Source organism: Astyanax mexicanus, chromosome 17 (assembly GCF_023375975.1).
Source record: "Astyanax mexicanus isolate ESR-SI-001 chromosome 17, AstMex3_surface, whole genome shotgun sequence".
Lineage (NCBI taxonomy): Eukaryota > Metazoa > Chordata > Actinopteri > Characiformes > Acestrorhamphidae > Astyanax > Astyanax mexicanus.
In genome coordinates this window covers 13,371,004-13,391,804 of record NC_064424.1, presented here as the reverse complement: position 1 = coordinate 13,391,804, position 20,801 = coordinate 13,371,004, and the positions used below count along the sequence as shown (strand labels likewise).

Sequence of the window (20,801 nt, the reverse complement as noted above, 5' to 3'; positions counted from 1 at the left end):
AACATATACACATGCTGGCTGAGGGCATCCAGGAGAAATCTGGAATCTCTACACTTGGCTCACAGGATGTAACATACATAGTTACAAATGAGAATTCCTTGTTATGTTTTACTGTATGTATGTTTATTTGCATCTGTTTAAAACATATGTGGTGCTTTTTTCAGGTAAAAACACTCATATTGCTGAGATAAATGGATTAGTGTAGTTTGCTTTGGTGCCTAAAATTTTTGCACAGTACTGTATATACTACTACTAGTACTACTACTACTTCTACACTACTGCATTATTATACCACTATACTACAATACTACAGCTTTATTTTGAGAATAAATATATTTATTCTGTTTTGTCGACTTGTATTTGGAAAGATGGTGTAAGATGGTGTTTTTCTCTGGTATCTAGAGATTCTATCCGCAAGGCCTTAGATGGAAATTCTCTCTCAGGGACTGTATCTAACTTGGGTGCTGACAATAAAAGCTAGTGCATTTGTAGATATGACCTTGAGGGGAGTTGGGAATTTTTTTTTTATTTCTCCTCACATATGACAATATGTATACCACAGTACTGTAGACCATATAATTTACCAGCTCTACATTTTTTATTTAATCTAGACTAGTTAATCATACATAAATACATAATGCAAGCGAGAGATTATAATATTTCTGTGCTTTTGCGCTTGGAGTCACTTGACATTCCTCAGACTGGCATTTTACCCACCCTAATCATGGCGGTTGTGTCCTACTGCTTCATCCTCACCTGCAACCTCACCATTTTACTGGCCATTGCTCTGGATCACAACCTCCACAAGCCAATGTATATTCTCCTTTTTAATTTGTCCATCAATGATTTAATGGGAGCAACAGCTTTTTTTCCACAGCTTATTAACAGCATCCACCTGCAGCACCGGAACATCTCGTACCCAGCCTGTGTGTTCCAGGCGCTGACGGTGCACCTGTACTGTGCTGGAGCTTTAACCATCCTTACAGTCATGGCCTACGATCGCTATGTGGCTATCTGCCGGCCACTGCATTATCACACCATCATGACCCCCAGCACCCTAATTAAGATGATTGTGGGGATATGGGTGACTGATTTGGTGTTAGTTGGGACTTTGTTCCTCTTGCTCACCCCATTCAGCTTATGTCAAACTTTTATTTCTGACGTGTACTGTAACAACCCTTCCATTATGAAATTGATCTGTGACAACACCACTGTGAATAATTTCTATGGGCTATCTCTGTCTGTGTTTCTTCAGGGGGTGTCCAGTATTGCGGTCGTGTTCACCTACATACAGATTCTAAAAACCTGTCTGCACAATAAGCAGTCCAACACCAAAAGCAAGGCCATCCGAACCTGTGCGACCCACCTGGTGGTGTTTACAGTGTTTCAAGTCACTACAATTTTCACAATTATGTCTCACAGATTCAGTCAGGTGTCCCCCTATCTGCGGAGATCTGTGGGAAGCTCCTTTTTAATTTTTCCTCCCATTCTAAATCCACTCATATATGGCCTCAGCACCAAAGAAATACGAGGTAAAGTGATGTTTCTCTTCAACAGAAACAAAATCAACTTCAAAAAGTGAGCACAGAATAAGAGTGGGTAAAACCTATAGCTGTATTAACATTGTAAAACAAAAAATACATTGACTGTATTTTTACTTAATTTTAAACAATTGCTTTTATACAATTTATTTATTTAGAGTTGAGTTAAGTTTGCCACACAATGAATTTGTATAGAGTAATAAATATATAAATGTATATAGGACAAATATATAAAAATGTCTATGTGTTCGGGGTGGGATGGGGGGTGGTAAAAGGATTGTTAGATGAAAGACTGGGCATCCCATATGAGAGTAGACTGTTTTACACTCAATCCTGCACTTTAAAAAAAATAACATTGTGAAACGTACAGTAACCTACCCTGGTATTGTTGTAAGGATACATCGGCACTTGAAGTATAAAATTAAATAACTTTGAAATATTGTATTAATACCTATTATTCAAATATACATCTCTGGGAAAAAAACATTATGCTACTCCTGGTGCAAAAATTCAAGCAGTTCAGTTTGGTTTGATGGCTTGTGATCATCCTCCTTCCACTTGATAATATTCCAGAGGTTTTCGACTTGGTAAAATCAAAGAAACTCATGTTTTTTTTTACGGCTGTATTTATATAAAATAAATTTATTTAAAACATACATATCTGCTTGAACTAGACAACTAACATATTTTCATTGTTGCAAGTTTAAGTTCATTCATTCTAGGGGTCAGTTACTTAGTGTGTGCACTAGAGAGAGAGAGAGAGAGAGAGCAAGAGAGAGAGAGCGAAAGAGAGAGAGAGAGAGAGCACGAGAGAGAGAGAGAGAGAGAGAGAGAGAGAGAGAGAGAGAGAGATTTGGACTGTAGCTGTAAAGTTGTACAAAAAGTTGCTAAGAAGCCACAAATTCACTAAATTGGGTGTAACGCACATGGAGCAATGCATGCTGGGGATTGTAGTACAGTGAACTGTAAAACAACTCAATAGTAATAGAATGTTGAAATACATTTGCAGGCCGGACTGTATATTGACATGTGGTCTAATCACCTAAAGTTAGTAGCGTCCCTCAGTGCAGCTGTTTAACTTTCACAGCTTTTTAATACCCTTTCAGGATTCAGTTTCAGGGAAATGTTGTAGCACTGCACAAGTGAGTCTGAAGTGGGTGACTGCTTCATTAATAACCCAATATAAAATTAGAGAATTATAAGGTAGAAATACTACATTATTAAAGTTGAGAAATAAACTATTTGAAGGTGCAGAACTGAATGTCTTCAATAAGGCTTTAGTAAAAATAGGGATTCTCTGCTGGTAAACATTGAGGCGGCTCTACAGAACATTTAAAAAGTGATTCTCTGTAAAAACAGTCTGAACTACAAGTATAAATATGAATATAAATAAATATTTAAAACACAAAAAGTAGTCATGTGGCTGTTTTTCTCTATAGTTTTGGGATTGCAGTATGAGCACTCTCTGAAGGCAGTTGGGAACAGTTTTTACTTATATGAATGGAATGATGTGTTTTTATACACAGAATGTTCTTTTACACACAGCACACATTTTTTACACATGGAATGCACTTTTTACACACATTTCTAGTGCATTTTATATTTAATGATATATTAAATTCAATGATGCATTACTAAGTCCTCTTAAATGGTTAAATACATCAGTTTTCCAGTGGCAAATTTTACAGATAAACAGATACATGTTTTAGTTAATACAACTATTTTTAAAAAGAAGTTAAAATGACTTTAACTTTTGCCACTGAGACTCAGCGTAGCCAATCACTGATCAGTTAACCCTCCTTGAAAGCACCTCCCACTTACAGGCCCAAATGGCAAACGCAGAGCATACACACATGTGGTGTTTTTAACAGTGCAGCCTGTCCTTCCTTTAAAAAAAAAGGCTTGCCCAAACGCACAAAAAGACACTTCGAGATGCCCAATAGGACACTTGGAGATGCCCAAAAAGACACTTGGAGATGCCCAAAAGGACACTTGGAGATGCTAAAAGGGACACTTGGAGATACCCAAAAGGACAATTGGAAACGCCCAAACGTACACTTGGAGATGCCCAAAAAGACACTTGGAGATGCCCAAAAAAGACACTTGGAGATGCCCAAAAGACACTTGGAGATGCCCAAAAGGACACTCGGAGATGACCAAAAGGACACTCAGAGATGCCCAAAAAAAACACTTGGAGATGCCCAAAAAGACACTTGGAGATGCCCAAAAAGACACTTGGAGATGCCCCAAAACACACTTGGAGATGCCCAAAGGGACACTTGGAGATACCCAAAAGGACACTTGGAGATGCCCAAAAGGACAATTGGAAACGCCCAAACGTACACTTGGAGATTCCCAAAAAGACACTTGGAGATGCCCAAAAGACACTTGGAGATGCCCAAAGGGACACTTGGAGATGCCCAAAAGGACAATTGGAAACGCCCAAACGTACACTTGGATATGCCCAAAAAGACACTTGGAGATGCCCAAAAAGACACTTGGAGATGCCCAAAAGACACTTGGAGATGCCCAAAAGGACACTTGGAGATGACCAAAGGGTCACTTGGAGATACCCAAAGGGACACTTGGAGATGCCCAATAGGACACTTGGAGATGCCCAAAAGGACACTTGAAGATGCTAAAAGGGACACTTGGAGATACCCAAAAGGACAATTGGAAACGCCCAAATGTACACTTGGAGATGCCCAAAAAGACACTTGGAGATGCCCAAAAAAGACACTTGGAGATGCCCAAAAGACACTTGGAGATGCCCAAAAGGACACTCGGAGATGACCAAAAGGACACTCAGAGATGCCCAAAAAAAACACTTGGAGATGCCCAAAAAGACACTTGGAGATGCCCAAAAAGACACTTGGAGATGCCCCAAAACACACTTGGAGATGCCCAAAGGGACACTTGGAGATACCCAAAAGGACACTTGGAGATGCCCAAAAGGACAATTGGAGATGCCCAAAGGGACACTTGGAGATGCCCAAAAGGACAATTGGAAACGCCCAAACGTACACTTGGATATGCCCAAAAAGACACTTGGAGATGCCCAAAAAGACACTTGGAGATGCCCAAAAAGACACTTGGAGATGCCCAAAAGACACTTGGAGATGCCCAAAAGGACACTTGGAGATGCCCAAAGGGACACTTGGAGATGCCCAAAAGGACAATTGGAAACGCCCAAACGTACACTTGGATATGCCCAAAAGACACTTGGAGATGCCCAAAAGACACTTGGAGATGCCCAAAAGGACACTTGGAGATGACCAAAGGGTCACTTGGAGATACCCAAAAGGACACTTGGAGATGCCCAATAGGACACTTGGAGATGCCCAAAAAGACACTTGGAGATGCCCAAAAGGACACTTGGAGATGCTAAAAGGGACACTTGGAGATACCCAAAAGGACAATTGGAAACGCCCAAACGTACACTTGGAGATGCCCAAAAAGACACTTGGAGATGCCCAAAAAAGACACTTGGAGATGCCCAAAAGACACTTGGAGATGACCAAAAGGACACTCAGAGATGCCCAAAAAAAACACTTGGAGATGCCCAAAAAGACACTTGGAGATGCCCAAAAAGACACTTGGAGATGCCCCAAAACACACTTGGAGATGCCCAAAGGGACACTTGGAGATACCCAAAAGGACACTTGGAGATGCCCAAAAGGACAATTGGAAACGCCCAAACGTACACTTGGAGATTCCCAAAAAGACACTTGGAGATGCCCAAAAAGACACTTGGAGATGCCCAAAAGACACTTGGAGATGCCCAAAGGGACACTTGGAGATGCCCAAAAGGACAATTGGAAACGCCCAAACATACACTTGGATATGCCCAAAAAGACACTTGGAGATGCCCAAAAAGACACTTGGAGATGCCCAAAAGACACTTGGAGATGCCCAAAAGGACACTTGGAGATGACCAAAAGGACACTCAGAGATGCCCAAAAAAACACTTGGAGATGCCCAAAAAGACACTTGGAGATGCCCCAAAACACACTTGGAGATGCCCAAAGGGACACTTGGAGATACCCAAAAGGACACTTGGAGATACCCAAAAGGACAATTGGAAACGCCCAAACGTACACTTGGAGATGCCCAAAAAGACACTTGGAGATGCCCAAAAAGACACTTGGAGATGCCCAAAAGACACTTGGAGATGCCCAAAAGGACACTTGGAGATGACCAAAAGGACACTCAGAGATGCCCAAAAAAACACCTGGAGATGCCCAAAAAGACACTTGGAGATACCCAAAAGGACACTTGGAGATGCCCAAAAGGACAATTGGAAACGCCCAAACGTACTCTTGGAGATGCCCAAAAAGACACTTGGAGATGCCCAAAAGACACTTGGAGATGCCCAAAAGACACTTGGAGATGCCCAAAAGGACACTTGGAGATGACCAAAAGGACACTCAGAGATGCCCAAAAAAACACTTGGAGATGCCCAAAAAGACACTTGGAGATGCCCAAAGGGACACTTGGAGATACCCAAAAGGACACTTGGAGATGCCCAAAAGGACAATTGGAAACGCCCAAACGTACTCTTGGAGATGCCCAAAAAGACACTTGGAGATGCCCAAAAAGACACTTGGAGATGCCCCAAAACACACTTGGAGATGCCCAAAGGGACACTTGGAGATACCCAAAAGGACATTTGGAGATGCCCAAAAGGACACTTGGAGATGCCCAAAAGGACATTTGGAGATGCCCAAAAGGACACTCAGAGATGCCCAAAAAACCACTTGGAGACACCCAAAAGGACATTTGGATATGCCCAAAAAGACACTTGAAGATGCCCAAAAAGACACTTGGAGATGCCCAAAAACGCCCAAAAAGACACTTGGAGATTACCAAAAAGAAACTTTGAGATACCAAAAGGTCACTTGAAAATGCCCAAAATGGACTCTTGGAGATGCCCAAAGGGACACTTGGAGATACCCAAAAGGACACTTGGAGATGCCCAAAAGGACAATTGGAAACGCCCAAACGTACTCTTGGAGATGCCCAAAAAGACACTTGGAGATGCCCAAAAAGACACTTGGAGATGCCCCAAAACACACTTGGAGATGCCCAAAGGGACACTTGGAGATACCCAAAAGGACATTTGGAGATGCCCAAAAGGACACTTGGAGATGCCCAAAAGGACATTTGGAGATGCCCAAAAGGACACTCAGAGATGCCCAAAAAACCACTTGGAGACACCCAAAAGGACATTTGGATATGCCCAAAAAGACACTTGGAGATGCCCAAAAACGCCCAAAAAGACACTTGGAGATGACCAAAAAGAAACTTTGAGATACCAAAAGGTCACTTGAAAATGCCCAAAATGGACTCTTGGAGATGCCCAAAGGGACACTTGGAAATGCCCAGAAAGACACTTGGAGACGCCCAAAAAGACACTTGGAGATGCCCAAAAAGAAACTTTGAGATACCAAAAAGGACACTTGGAGATGCCCAAAAAGAAAAACTGCATTAGTGACGATTACAAATAAATCCCATGCCCTTGGACTGTAATGAAACAGGGAGGGGGGGGGGAAATTTAGAGGTTTTGGTCAGGAGTTCGGTGCAGCTTCGCTGAGAAGCGTGAACTTCTATATAGTGGACAGTTACATTTTGACACAGAACCAAAAAACTACATTACCAATTTTTGTTAAACTTTCATAAAAGTGTTCCTTACTTCATTCTTAATAAGAAAAAATATATATACCTGGATATTTCTTGCAAAATAAAAATATTTGACCGATATTCCAGAGGTCATATTGTAATTTTCACTGTTGGTCGCCATCTTGGATTTCTGATCTCAATTTTGAGAATATTGATTAAGGCATTTATTTTTTACACAATTAAGAGTGGGTTTGAAGACAGCAAAACATGTGGTTTGGAGTATGTATTGCAAATCTTTTGTTTTTTAAATGCGTTTAAATATGCGTCCACTGTAGTGGACACTATGCATGAAAGGGTTAAATAGTGATTCTGTGTAACAACAATCTGAACTACTCCTAAAAATGAGTATAAATAACTAATAACACTCAAAAATAGTCATGTGGCTGTTTTTCTCTATAGTTTTGGGATAGTAGTCTGAGCACTCTCAATGGGAGTTTAGGCACAGCTCTTATTTATATGAATGGCATAACGTGCTTTTGTACAGCGCGCGTTTTTACGCACGGTATGCGCTTTTACGCACAGCGCGCGTTTTTACGCACGGAATGCGCTTTTACGCACGGGATGCGCTTTTACGCACGGAATGCACAGACGTTTTGTAAAGCATTTTAAGGTACCCTAAGGCCACAAGAAATATATTTAAGGAGTCTTTGATTACTTATGACTCTTCTCTAATGAGCTAAAGTCCCTAATAGATTAGATAAAATGTTGTTTATTTTAGTGTACTGTAATTATTCGGGTCTGTTTTCGTGAGTTGTGCCTGTTCTTGCACGCTCACTGTACTAAAAAGGTGTTAAAACTATTATCACTATGTCAACTTATTTTTCCGTCCATCAACCCAAAATATTAATCATATCATTTCTAATACTTATTCTTACACTACATTCAACTTTTAAAACAATCATTCATGTTCTTTCGTGTTTTTTAACATATTATCAGAGAAGCGGAGATAAATGGGACAGTGTGGTTGGAACTTGCATGTAATGTGATTAACAGTACTTTGTCTCCACCTGGTGGTCATTTTGTACATTGTCTTTTTTACTGTATAGAAAGCTATAGAAAGTGTCCTATTACATCTCAGCTATGCTATTATATAAAGCATGATGCAAACAGGAAGTCATATATTTTACATAGCTGTAAGAAATGAGTGAGACATGTAGGCTGTACATTACAGTGTTTCTCAGTCCTAGTCGTGGGGTAGCACTTCCCAGCACATGCTCTTTACACATACACTTTACCTCAATTATGAGGTGACGAAGTTGTATTAATTAGTGGTATAAAATGTGTTTAGAGCATGGAAAACATCAAAAGTGCAAAGAAGGGTGGCTCCAAGATCAGTGTAAATATATATATATATATATATATATATATACTATTAAAATGATCTATTTAAAAATGCTATTAAATCTTATCAACTAACTATTTTGATAAACAATCAGCCAATTAATGTTTTCGTTTACAGTGCAAAAAAATGCACTAAACGCCATGTCCTGCACAGCTCAGATTGTGCAATGCCTGGACTTTACAATTCCTCTCCCCCTTTTTTAGAGTTCATTGAGCTCTGTTTACAAAGTTGCCAGGTTCGCAGTTTTCCAGCCAAATTGGGCTTGTTTGAAAATCCAGTCGCGTGGGAAAATTATGGGGTGGTGGGGTGCATTGGGTTACTTTTAAATAATATCCTTGGCCGTCAAAAAAACCCAAAACTAAACAAAAAAAGTCGACACTAAAATCAGTCTTCCTTAAATTACAATGTAACCAGAAATTGCAATAAAAACATGTCAACGAGAAGAGAAAAGAGTTCAGGAGGGGCAAGAACAGAAAAAGTAAGTAAAAGTCATTTTTTGCTAATTATGTTACTATTAAATCTTCTTGACTGGGATATAAAACTGTTCTAAAATAACTAATAAAACACATTAGTTACAATATTATTAATATCAATATATAAAGTCAGTCTAAAAAGGGCGGGTTTTAGACTGACTTTAGGCTGCATATTTTGGGCTGGACTTGGCAACCCTGTCTGTTTAAGTCTTGGAAAACTTCCTCAAAAGTGAAAGCTGGATATTCTACATCTCAGCAACTCCACAGTAAGTGCACTCTTATTCACGCGCATGTGCTTGATCTCATTTTGTTTTGTGGTTAGTCTGCATTGAGTTGCATTGTTGAATTCTGCATTTACTCATTCATTCCACACATTAGTGTAGACAGGCAAGTGTGCTTTCAAAGGAAACTACTCACTGAACCACTGTGCCTTTGTATTTTGTATTTGCACAGGATTTTACATGAGAGATGTATGAGACATTTTGCAATATTTGTATTTGTAGTAGGAAAGCTTTATTCGCAAAATAATTTCCCTGTGTGGATTTATGGATTTAAAAAATGTGCCTTATCAGTCTTATCCCATGACTTAAGCAGTTTAACAGTTTAAGGGTCAAGTGTTATTGGTGTTGTCTTCACCATGTCTTTATGTTTGTTTGTTTTTATCATATGATATTTGATGCTGATTATGGTTTATGTGTAGCTTAATAAAACAAGCTGAGAATATATTTTGAATGTGTATATTTTAATAATTCCTAGATTTTGTATTACCCCAGTTGGGCATACAGTGTATTAATTTTTTTTCCATGTGTTTCTATCTGTGGATCATAAAAGAAAAGTTTAACAAGTAAGCATAAACCTGTCATTACCGAATGTATTGACTGCAATCCAATATCCTTAGCAATTGTGAAATTGTGTAATTACGTTTTAAATCCTAAACCAAAGTAACAGTAATTGCACTCTTCTTATGATTAAGTCATGTGCAGAGCTCAATATGCTTGCAGGAGATCACTAAGATACTATGCATTGAATCACAGAACACATAATTTCAGGAGGAAACATAACATCCCTCCTGAGAATGCAGACCGAGCAGGTTTTAGGAACGAGAGCCACAGTTGGGGATCACGTGTTCTGTAGTGATAGATACAGATAAACCGACTTATTTTTGAGTGACTGACTAATTCACTTATTTACTTCTAAACTTGCTTATTTTTTTCTTGCTTATTAACAAAAATACTTATGTGTTCATATTTACATTCAGCCCAAGGACAGTGCAGCATCATATTTTGCAGAAAAAAAAATCTGTTTTTCACACCTGTATGTTATAGTTCAATTAAGTCCGGTTTGTTTGAGCAAATGTGTATACAGTAATCACATTTGGATGCAGTGTACTTAAAATATAAACTGATATTTTGTCCAGCTTTTTATTACAGATATGAACAAATAGCATCTCTGCCAATCATTTGTATGTAGGGATTGGTTATATAGTTTATTATATATTATTGTTACTACGTATGTATTTTTGCTATTATTTATGTTATTTAAGAAGTAGAAATGTGCATTTTCTGAAGAGTATATGAAATAGTAGCAAAGCTAAAGTGGTTTCTACTGGTTGTTAATGATCCCAGGTGGTTGCTATGGTGTTGCTTAATGGTTACTAGCTGTTTGCTATGGTGTTGCTAGGTAGTTGCTATAGTATCGAGGGTGACTGTTATGTTAGGTGGTTGCTGAGGTGTTTCTTGATGGTTGCTAAGGTGTTACTGAGCGGTTCCTAAGGTAACAGGTTGGTGGCTAAAGTGTTCCTACAGTGTTTTTGGATGCTCTTCTGTGTTGCTGTGCTATGACTGTTGGTTTATAAGTCATTGCAATGTGTTTGCCCCGGAAAGAGTTTGGTTGCTAAGGTGTGGATCAGTATGTCTGTATTGTTATCCAATTTATATTCTTGCTTTACAATGCACAGCCATGATTATTAAGCATTAATATTATGTAATGATCAATTAATTTGAAACATTTGCCTTTAAAGGGTTAATGACAATTCAACTAATCTTTTGAACCCTTAAAATATATATATATATATATATATATATATATATATATATATATATATATATATATATATATATAATATTGTCGTTTTATTATGTTAAACTTATATTCGGTTATATTTGAGATTTACAAATTGAATAAGATGTAGTAAATAGGGGTGGGCGATATGGCTCTAAAATAATATTGCGATATTTCAGGGTATTTTTGCGATATCGATATACTTGGCGATATAGGAAAACAGAAAAATAATTTGTTAATTTCAGGAATATAGTATAAGAGTATAACAGTATAATCATAATGTGGCAAAATAAATAATATAGCATAAAATAATATAATGCAGCAAAAAATATTGCAGAATATTTAGTGCATGCATATAAACTGCAAACTAAAACAATTATACAATAAATACACCCAAAGCTTCACACTAAATAATAGACTACTTTTAAGACAGAACAGCCTTATTATCACGATATGGATTTTTACTATCACGATATTTCTGTGTCTCGATATATTGTATACGATATAATATTGCCCACCCCTAGTAGTAAATAATAATTAAAAACGTTATCCCTAATTCCAAATATCTCTATTACTAGTCTATTTAAAACAATAGCCTTTAAAGGGTTAATAATCATTCAACCACTAATATAAACGCTGCATAAACCTATTTAATATATAGACATTTTAACTATATATATATATATATATATATATACATATATATATATATATATATATATATTTTTTTTTTTTTTTTTTTAAATGTACATACAGTTATGTTTGGCTTTTTAAAAAATAATTTAAAGATAATTGTAAAACTTTCTCCCTAATTCCAGATATTTCTACTCTGCATAAATATACATTAATAATCTGTTTGATACATTAAGTTTAAATGGTTAATAAGAATTCAACTAAACCTTAGTTTAAACCTTGCAAAATAAAAACAAAAAAAATATATATATATATACAGTCTTTCATTATATAATTTTAATATAAATGTAAATATTTTCCGTAAATTTGCCGTTTTTTATCGCTGTTTACAATTATGATCATTTAAAACTGTCTCCCTAATTTACAACATTACTATTCTACACAGTATTTTGGAACAAATATAGATTATATATATATTGAATACTGGGGGGAACCTTCGTTCCTGAATATTGTTTCCCTCCGGCGAGCCCGTGACACCACGCGACTCATCCTCAGCGCAGGTTTGTATAGATGCTTGTGTTGCTATAGTAACTGGGCTGGGCTTAAGCATATTTCGCGGAACCGAGCCAGACTGGAAAGCCGGGCTAACTGAGTTACAGTCCCCCCACGCCACACCACCTCCCCGTCCCCACCACCTCTTAGTGATGCTGTAAAGCTGCAGCCCTAACGAGCTGGCTAGGGGCTGAGAGGTCAGAGCTCTGTTTTTAATAGAAATGAATCTTCTACTTTATAATTTAATGTCTAAAACAAAAGTAACACACTAATATCACTTACAATACTGAAAAAAAATATTTACACATAAAGGCATACAGTTTAGGCATAAAGCTCATCTGTTTATATAGCTATTTACAGATTTAAGCATAATACCTGACATTAATATTGTTCATATTGTTTGTATTTTATCAGACTGTGACTTGGTAAGGAGTAAAGATGACTGCTACAGAGCCACAGGAACAACCACAGAGGGTAAAACCATGCAGGATCAGAGCCCTCTTCAATAATATCAAGGTAAGATTTTCAGGCACCACTGTTTTACTTTTACATACTCTAGTAAATATTACTTAATTCCATCTATTATTTTTAATATACAATATAAAGTTTAAACTCGTGATACTGTAATCAGTTATATTTCCTTTTTTTAACACATCTCTTTTTGTTCTAATTGATTATGTTTGGTCTAAAATAAATTATGTGTGACACACCAGTACAGATTGTGTGCTAATATGGAAAAAGGAAACAGGGAAAACAGACAGCACCATTTAAACTGATAGTAAGCCCCCTTCAACTTTATATGTATCTTTTTATGTTAGATGTGGCGCAAACTTAAACTCCTTGTTTGACCTCCTTTTTATAAGTAAAAATGTAAAATATAAAAGAAACACTGCCATATAAAATAATTATTTACACTAGATATAACTTTAGCTCAGATAGCTAGCACTATACCCCTAGGATTGTGGATGTTCTTACTGAGCACATTTTTCGCAACACTATATTAATATTAGACAATGTATTTTTTGCTTTTAAGGCAGCCTCATGTCGTTGTAGAATAAGTTACCTTTTAGCCTAGCACCAGTTATCTTTTTTTTTTTTTGGCTTGAGCCTTCTGTCTCACCTAATTTGAGCTACTCTTCTGTGGGCAATAGAACAGCATGATCTGGCTGAAGATTGTTTTAAAAATCTGTGGACTTTTGGTAGTGTGAATATAATAAGTCAGGACTGTGTTAGTAACCATTTTGGGGATTTGGATTGACCTATTTACAGATCTGTTTTGGTTATGCCAGATTTTCTAATGTTGCTCTACCTGTTTTAATCATGCATGTTGTCGAACCTCCTGGATTACCTTCCTTTGTGTGTGCACCGTTTTTAGACTCCTTGGTTAACTGCCTGTTTAAAAGGTACATACTACTCAATAAGGTGTCTTAGAAGCTAAGCTACTTGCATGGCTTGCCTTGACAACATTTTCTAGTCTATACAAAGTCTGAAAAAGAAAAATGTAAAAAAGTTACATAATATGTACACAAGGCTTAATATAAAGTAAGATTGTTGTCTGTGTTATTTATGTCAGCAGTAATAAGATTTACTGTCTTTGGAAAAACAGATATCCATACACATCCGGTCTGTTAAAATGCATATTTTGTTTTCTGGTTTTGGTTTTAAGCCAGATCAAGTGGCTGGGGGATGGGGGGCTCCTCTTCACCATCATTTCTCTATGATTATTTTTTTTAAGGATCTGTAGATCATATTATGTGCTAATACAAGACCAGAGAGTGATTTTTGAGTAAGGACACCAGATCTCCCTTAGTAGAATTTTGTTACCATTCATTGGTGGGTTCTATTCTTTAAGAAGTAAAGATATAACGCCGTGCTTTCTTAACAATTTCAACAGTGTTTGCTTTTAAACTCATTTGTCCCAAGAACCTTAAACTTTTGACCTGGTTTATTTTCTCCCAATGATGTAAACTGAATAAAAGAGCTTGTACTTCTTTTAAAACCAAGAATGAGGTTTTCTTTTTGTTTTGGACACTAACCAAATTTCCTGACCTACCTGATAAGGACTGGGGGTTGCTTTTTCCTGGCTTCCACTGCACATCCTCGTATTGTTCCTATTTAACAATGGAGCAAACTGAGATGATCAAACTTTGAAGGAATTTTATACTCTACTCGTTGTTATTAAGCTTATTACAACCCCAAATCAGAAACAGTTGGGACTGCATGGAAAAGGCAAATAATAAAGACAAACATATTACATTTATTTTTATTTTCATTTCATTGCAGACAATATGAATCCAAAATGCAGTATTGTATGTTTCAATGTACATTTCTGCTGTAATGCTGATATCACAAAAGTGAAAACTACCTGTGCTAAGTATATTGACACAACCCCATACCGTGACACACCCTGGTTTATGGACTTGTTGCTGATAACAATCTGAATTGTCCTTTTTGTCCTTGGTTCAGAGCATACAGCACCCATTACTTACAAAACAAGATCAGGAAGGCTTATAAATCTGACCACAGTCCTTGCTTCCACTATGGAATGGTCCATTACAGATGCCCCAGAGCCCAAAGAAGTTGCCACCACTTCTAGACATGGCTAACAGACATGGCTTCTGGTTTGCATAGTAAAGTTTTAATTGGCATGTCTGAGTCTAACTTTATAATGTGGTACTTCACAAAGGTTTGCCAAAGTGACCCCTTGCCCATGTGGTTCTATCAGCTGTTGTTGAGTGATGTTTCTTGATGTAGTGCAGTCTAAGGGTTTGGGTAGCATGGGTGTTCAGCTTAAGCTTGCCCTTTAAGCACTAAAATACCTCCTGATTCCTCGAATGGTTTATTGATATTACACACTGCATAGGGAGAAATATGCAGATCCATTCCAATCACTCTTTGGTTACTGATTTTGTACCAAATCACGATTTGTTGAAATCACCTCAATATTGAAATCATATCTTTACTTCTTTTCTTTGACTTATTTATTAGCCCTAAATGGCCTCCCAGTGGAATGTGTTGCAGAAGTTTCCCAAAGTAAATGTTAGAAACACTGCATCTTTTGACAGCATGTGTTTAAATAATTATATCACATTGATTTGTTTTTCAGTTCTTTGTACTGTGCCATGGAATGCTGCAGCTTGCTTTGCTGTTGGTGTCTGGCTATCTGAAGGGCTCCATATCCACCATCGAGAAAAGATATGGCTTCTCTAGTCAGAAGTCTGGATTGGTGGCCTCATTTAATGAGGTAAGTAAGGAATGCTAAAAGCATCCCTTAAAAATATATAAATATCATAAAGCTACCTTATTATTGAGATACATTGACACTTAGTTAGAATAATAAACCCTCATATATTGTAAATTTCACAAAAAGACAACAGTTTTTTGTAAAATGGTTTTCTTTCTAATTACATTTCAATAAAAGTGTAAGTGTAAAAAGTGTAAAAAATGTAAGATAGGCCTTCTCAAGCTGCAGGTGTGTCCACGCTCTTTCTCTGTAACTGATTTAGTTATCTGATTATTCAGCGTTTAACACCCACTGACTAACAGTTTTCCATTTTCCTGTCTTCCAGTGAAATTCTTAGTGCAAAGAATGTAAAACACATCACCACTGTGGGTCTGATTACATCATAAACCTTAAAAGAAATCTTAAACAGCCCATAAAAAGGAAGTCAGCATTTCTACATAATTTAACTTGTCATGAATAGCTTCATATGTCCTGCAGTTCTCCTCTAAAACTGCATTCATTCAGGCATAGCAGACAAGAGACATCTTGAGCCAGGCTTGTAAGCTCTTCATGTGATTTACCCAGAAAGATGAATTAGATTAAAAGCACAATGTGGCTCATTGACCAGATAAATCTGAACCATTAGCATCCAATAGTTATTCTCTGCTATGTTGGTCAGATAGCTTAAAAAGGCTGCTGATGTTCGGGTAAGAGGCTTTTGCTTCTGTCAACATATACAGTATTAGTTAAGGTCCTTGTTGAATGCTTTGAACACCTGGCTGAAGTGTTTAAATTAAATTTACCTGACTTTGGATAAACTTTATTATTCATTCATACATTTGTTTTTTTGTGTTTTGAAACGTTTTTATTTTAAATAACTCAGAAATGAAACATCCGGTAGATGGATTACATTTTATGGATTTAACTTTTTATTGATCTGACTTTTTTTTACAATCTGAAAATCTTCAAATCCGTCTATGAGTTGTTTTCCCTGTTAAAAAACAGGAGATACAGATACAAAAGGTTATGAGAGTTAAGGAGATTTAAAAGGGGGGTTAGGGAGTTAGTAAATAGGTATACAATGGAAAGCACAATTTGTTGTTGATAGAATCTATCACCCCTTTGGCCTAAATGGGCATTTCTGAGTGAATTGAATCGATAAGAGAATGGACTTTTTTTTTTTTTTTCATTCTTAAAAAGATGTGGATCTGAATTTAAATAAAAAAATGTAAGTTGTTAGTTTGTGTTTATTCATCAGTAAAAAAGTACAAGTTTAAAACACAAAAGCATTGTCTGAATAAAAAAATAGGAATTACCACAATAAATATTTCAAGTTTATAAAGTATCCGGTACAGGTCATTAAAATATACATCACAAAATGCAGATTCAAATACTGTGTTTTGAACACAGACTGTTAAGGGCCTGCCTGACTTCAAGTGGACTGACTAGTGGTGACAGATTTGTTGTGTCCCGGCTTATAATCATGTTAGCTGACCTAAAAAAGACCATGAATAATTCAAACAAATGTACGTTTACTCTCTGGCGCTTAGGCATAGAACATATTTATCAAGATAAGAGCTATATCTATGCTAGGGTAGTACACCAGACTTAAGCAAACTTGTGCAGCCATGTGCAATGAATTATCAGTACACACAAGGCTGTTTTCTTTGCCTGCAGGTGGGAAACACAGTTCTTATAGTGTTTGTGAGCTTCTTTGGGAGCCGTGTACACAGACCCAGGTGCATTGGGATTGGAGCACTGATAGCAAGTATGGCTGCATTTCTGATAGCGCTGCCCCACTTCATCAGCGGAGAGTATGAGTACACTGATGACATAAGCAGTGAGTGATCTCTGACTTAAAGTAAAAGTTTTACACTTTTATCTGGTCCTAATAACATAATTTCTGTTTTATGAATAAAGTGTTCCAACTAAACATCTTTGTTTGACAGGGCCCAACGAAAATGTCACGGGTCTTTGCCTGACAGAAAGCGAACGTCCTTCATCCAATCAGACATGCTCTAAAAAGGAGGGTAACGGCCACAATGACGTTTTCTACATACTCCTCCTGGGTCAGCTGCTTTTAGGCATCGGCTGTGTTCCTGTACAACCCTTTGGGATTTCCTACATAGACGATTACGCGAATAAGAAAAACTCGCCTTTCTATGTTGGTAAGAGTGCTTAAATACACATGTATCAGTCTAAGTTTCATAGTTTCAAGTTTCCTTTCATAAATAACAATACTGTCCATTTCTCACAGGGATACTGTTTGCGTTAACTGTGATTGGACCAGCGCTTGGTTACTTAATGGGGTCATTCCTACTCCGCTTCTACGTTGACTTCAATACAGTTTATCCAGGTAAGAAGATTTTTTCTTTATTTCACATGAATACACACATTTTGAGGGCTCTAAGTGGTCCAGTGGACTAAGATGCTGATCAGGAGATTGCTGGTTTGAATCCCAGTCATGCAGCTTGCCGTCAGCTTGCAAGAGCCGTGAGAGTGTACAACTGGACTTGCTCTGTCTGAGGGAAGTAGATGGCGCTCATTCCCACATCACTCTCTAGGTAATGTTGGTCAGCACAAGGTGTCTCTGTGAGCTGATGTATCGGAATTGAGTCGCTACGCTTTCCTCCGAGCGTGCTGTGATGCTACTCGGCAATGTTACATCAGCAGCAGTTCGAAAAGAGGTGGAGTCTGACTTCCAATGTGTCAGAGGAGGCATATGCTAGTCTTTACCCTCCTGGTGTTGGGCATTGCTACTGATAGGGGGAATACAGCTGACTGTGTGTGATATTTGGCATCGTTAATTGGGTGAAAAGCGGGATAAAAATAGGAAAAATAATAAGTAAAGAAGAAATACACACATTTTGACAAATGTTAGCAATAATAACAGTATAATACAATATTACACGCACCATCAAAAATAGCTGCACTCAGAAGGAAGCGTCCAAGATAAACAGTGCCAGGAACAATAAATCATTAACAAATTTAGACTGATAAGGACAATATTTATTTCCTCATGATGTCTTGCGATAATTCTTCCCATGCAGTTTGAAAGTTTTTACACAGTTCCTGCAGATTTTGAAGTAGGGGAGGAGTGATGACAGCATGGCAAGCTCTTAAAATTGTAGCACTATGCAGAAAAGCATTGTCCTGTAGGAATAGCGCAGTTGAGAATCTAAACAAAAAAGGAAGGGCCATTGGTTGTAGGACTTTAGTAACATAACATATAGTAGGTTGTTACCAAAGTGCCTGTAATGAAAAAGGTGATCTGGCTGTGCAAAACTGCACTACACAGAATGACACCAGGTCTTCTGGACATGTGACATGTGACATTATTGACCAGGACAAAAGCAAGATTCTGAGTTACACCAAGACAGTCTGGCATGACACCATTGAAGTCTTTGGCAACAATGACGTGAGGTTAAGAGCAGTCAATGTAATGGCTTGTGTGCATGTTGTCCTACGTTACACTGCCTAATGCCAATGGTGTTGGCACTAACTTGATGACTCATGAATGGCTGAACGTCTATTATAGCTGTTGGATCACTCCATGCATGTCTGTCAGTCCTCCCATTCCCCGGTGTGTGTACGCTTCCCAGATTCTTCATATCACTGGCGGATGTCTTTTTCTGTCCATTGCCACCCACAACATGCTATGGTTATATCTGTAATATTGGTTTTGCACACAGTACATTGATAATACACCATACATTAAATGTGACCCCTCTTGAACTCTTCTATAAGGCAAATTTTGCTTACAGCAAAGAATGCTACCAACAAAATAGCATGATTAAATTTCTGGGAGTCTATTGATGATGAAAGTATGTATCTGTAATTCCTTCAAGAATCCCAGTCAGATCAGATCAGTTTAAACTAGGGCTATAATGGTACCCAAAAGTCAGGGTCTGGGTCACACCGTGATTTGGACCTCAGTTCAATGGGAGTACAAATTAAAGCAGCGAAATCACCCACAAACATAAGGTTAACCTAGGATTGTTATATTTATAAGTGCTGAGCAGTGGTGGCTCAGTGGTCACTGCGCAGATGGGTTAAAGGCGGAGGCCACATTCCATCCATGTCCAGCACAAGTGGTGATTGTGTTTGACTTTTTTTATTCATTATTTACAGCCTACACTGTTCCACACATTCATACCAGAATAAGTTGTTTATGTTTATCAGACCAGCACATTCTGTGTGGTTGGAGTGAAAGCCTGCCTCGGTTTATAAGGAGAACACATTTGGCAGCTATTTCTTCACAAAACCAGCATGGGTTTCGGGGGGGTAACCAAGATTCAACATGTTTATTTTTTTTTATATTGCTGAGGAAGATAAGAGCAGACAAGAATGAGCATGCATGTCTGTGTGTGTCCAAATGTGTATGTACTTCATGCCCCCGGAGAAAGTTTGAAAGATGATATGGGAACTATAATTGTGGGCTTTTATCATACCTGTGTCTATCGTAATGTCTAAAATAACATGTGCGTGACATATGCATTCATAAAATTAAAGCTGCCGAAAAGGAGAGAACCACTCTTGGCTTGATTCAGTGTATAGCTATTTTATGTATTATAAAATACTAAATACTAAATTGCTAAAAATGCTTCTGAATTTTAGTAAATGTCTAATAACAATTACAAAACACTGTAATGTGCTTAGATTTAAAAAGACAAAAAAATGAGAAATATGAGGTAAATCCTGTTACACAGGGGATGCGTCCAAAGATTTGGGTTGCACATGCAGGCGCATCATGACTCTGAGCACTTGCAACATTCCACGTAGCATGACAGTACAATATTAAGTTAAAGCCAAACCAAAAACCAAAGTAGGCCACTGTGGAGAACATGGGACTTATATGTAAAATCTACACAGAGAAAGTAATTCATCCATTTGGTAAACAAATAAATGCTAAAGCTGATTTACCACAGATAACTTTATTATTCTAGTCCTGTACAGCTCATACCTTTCAGCTCAAAGACTGGGAGTTAAAATGTAGTAAACTGATACAAAATAAAAAATATTTCACACGTCTACTCTGACTCTGGAACTCCTGCATCCGGACTGCAATTGAAAAAAAACAGGAGGACCAGTGAGTTTTAAGGCTTTCTCTGTCACATGACATCACGTTCAGTAGCTCCTCCATGTCCACTCGCTGTTGTGTTTATGTGGATCTCCGTGGAAACGCGCACCCAAAGTGTAATAAATAGCTATATTACAGTGGATAAATAGCTATTTTATTAAACGCAAGGTGAAGAAACGGACTTGACTAAAATTACCACAGAGTTTAGTGAAAAACA

The 20,801-nt window shown here is 37.6% G+C and overlaps 2 protein-coding genes across 4 annotated transcripts in view; both read left to right on the top strand.

Moving 5' to 3' along the window:
* The first annotated feature begins 559 nt into the window (after nt 1–559).
* Nucleotides 560–1,985, top strand: LOC103046018 (olfactory receptor 52J3-like). The gene has a single exon (XM_022675879.2). It carries the CDS (start codon nt 638–640, stop codon nt 1,580–1,582), a length of 945 nt encoding a protein of 314 aa, XP_022531600.2. The 5' UTR covers nt 560–637; the 3' UTR covers nt 1,583–1,985.
* Nucleotides 1,986–8,846: 6,861 nt separating this feature from the next.
* The window catches only part of slco2b1 (solute carrier organic anion transporter family, member 2B1), a 35,521-nt gene continuing 23,566 nt past the window's right edge, over nt 8,847–20,801 (top strand). The window contains exons 1-6 of one of the 3 annotated variants that reach the window (XM_007259588.4): nt 8,847–9,040; nt 12,696–12,797; nt 15,388–15,525; nt 17,182–17,344; nt 17,454–17,672; nt 17,762–17,860. In XM_007259588.4, coding sequence (XP_007259650.2) covers nt 12,720–12,797; nt 15,388–15,525; nt 17,182–17,344; nt 17,454–17,672; nt 17,762–17,860 — 697 coding nt within the window. In that variant the 5' untranslated portion in view covers nt 8,847–9,040; nt 12,696–12,719. Of the gene's footprint in view, nt 9,041–9,201; nt 9,302–12,339; nt 12,479–12,695; nt 12,798–15,387; nt 15,526–17,181; nt 17,345–17,453; nt 17,673–17,761; nt 17,861–20,801 lie in introns of those variants that run through there. The other 2 variants (XM_007259587.4, XM_049466407.1) reach the window with 2 other exon arrangements.

Excerpts from the sequence above, each read along its gene's own strand:
- LOC103046018 (XM_022675879.2), top strand. The coding sequence starts at position 638 with ATGCAAGCGAGAGATTATAATATTTCTGTGCTTTTGCGCTTGGAGTCA.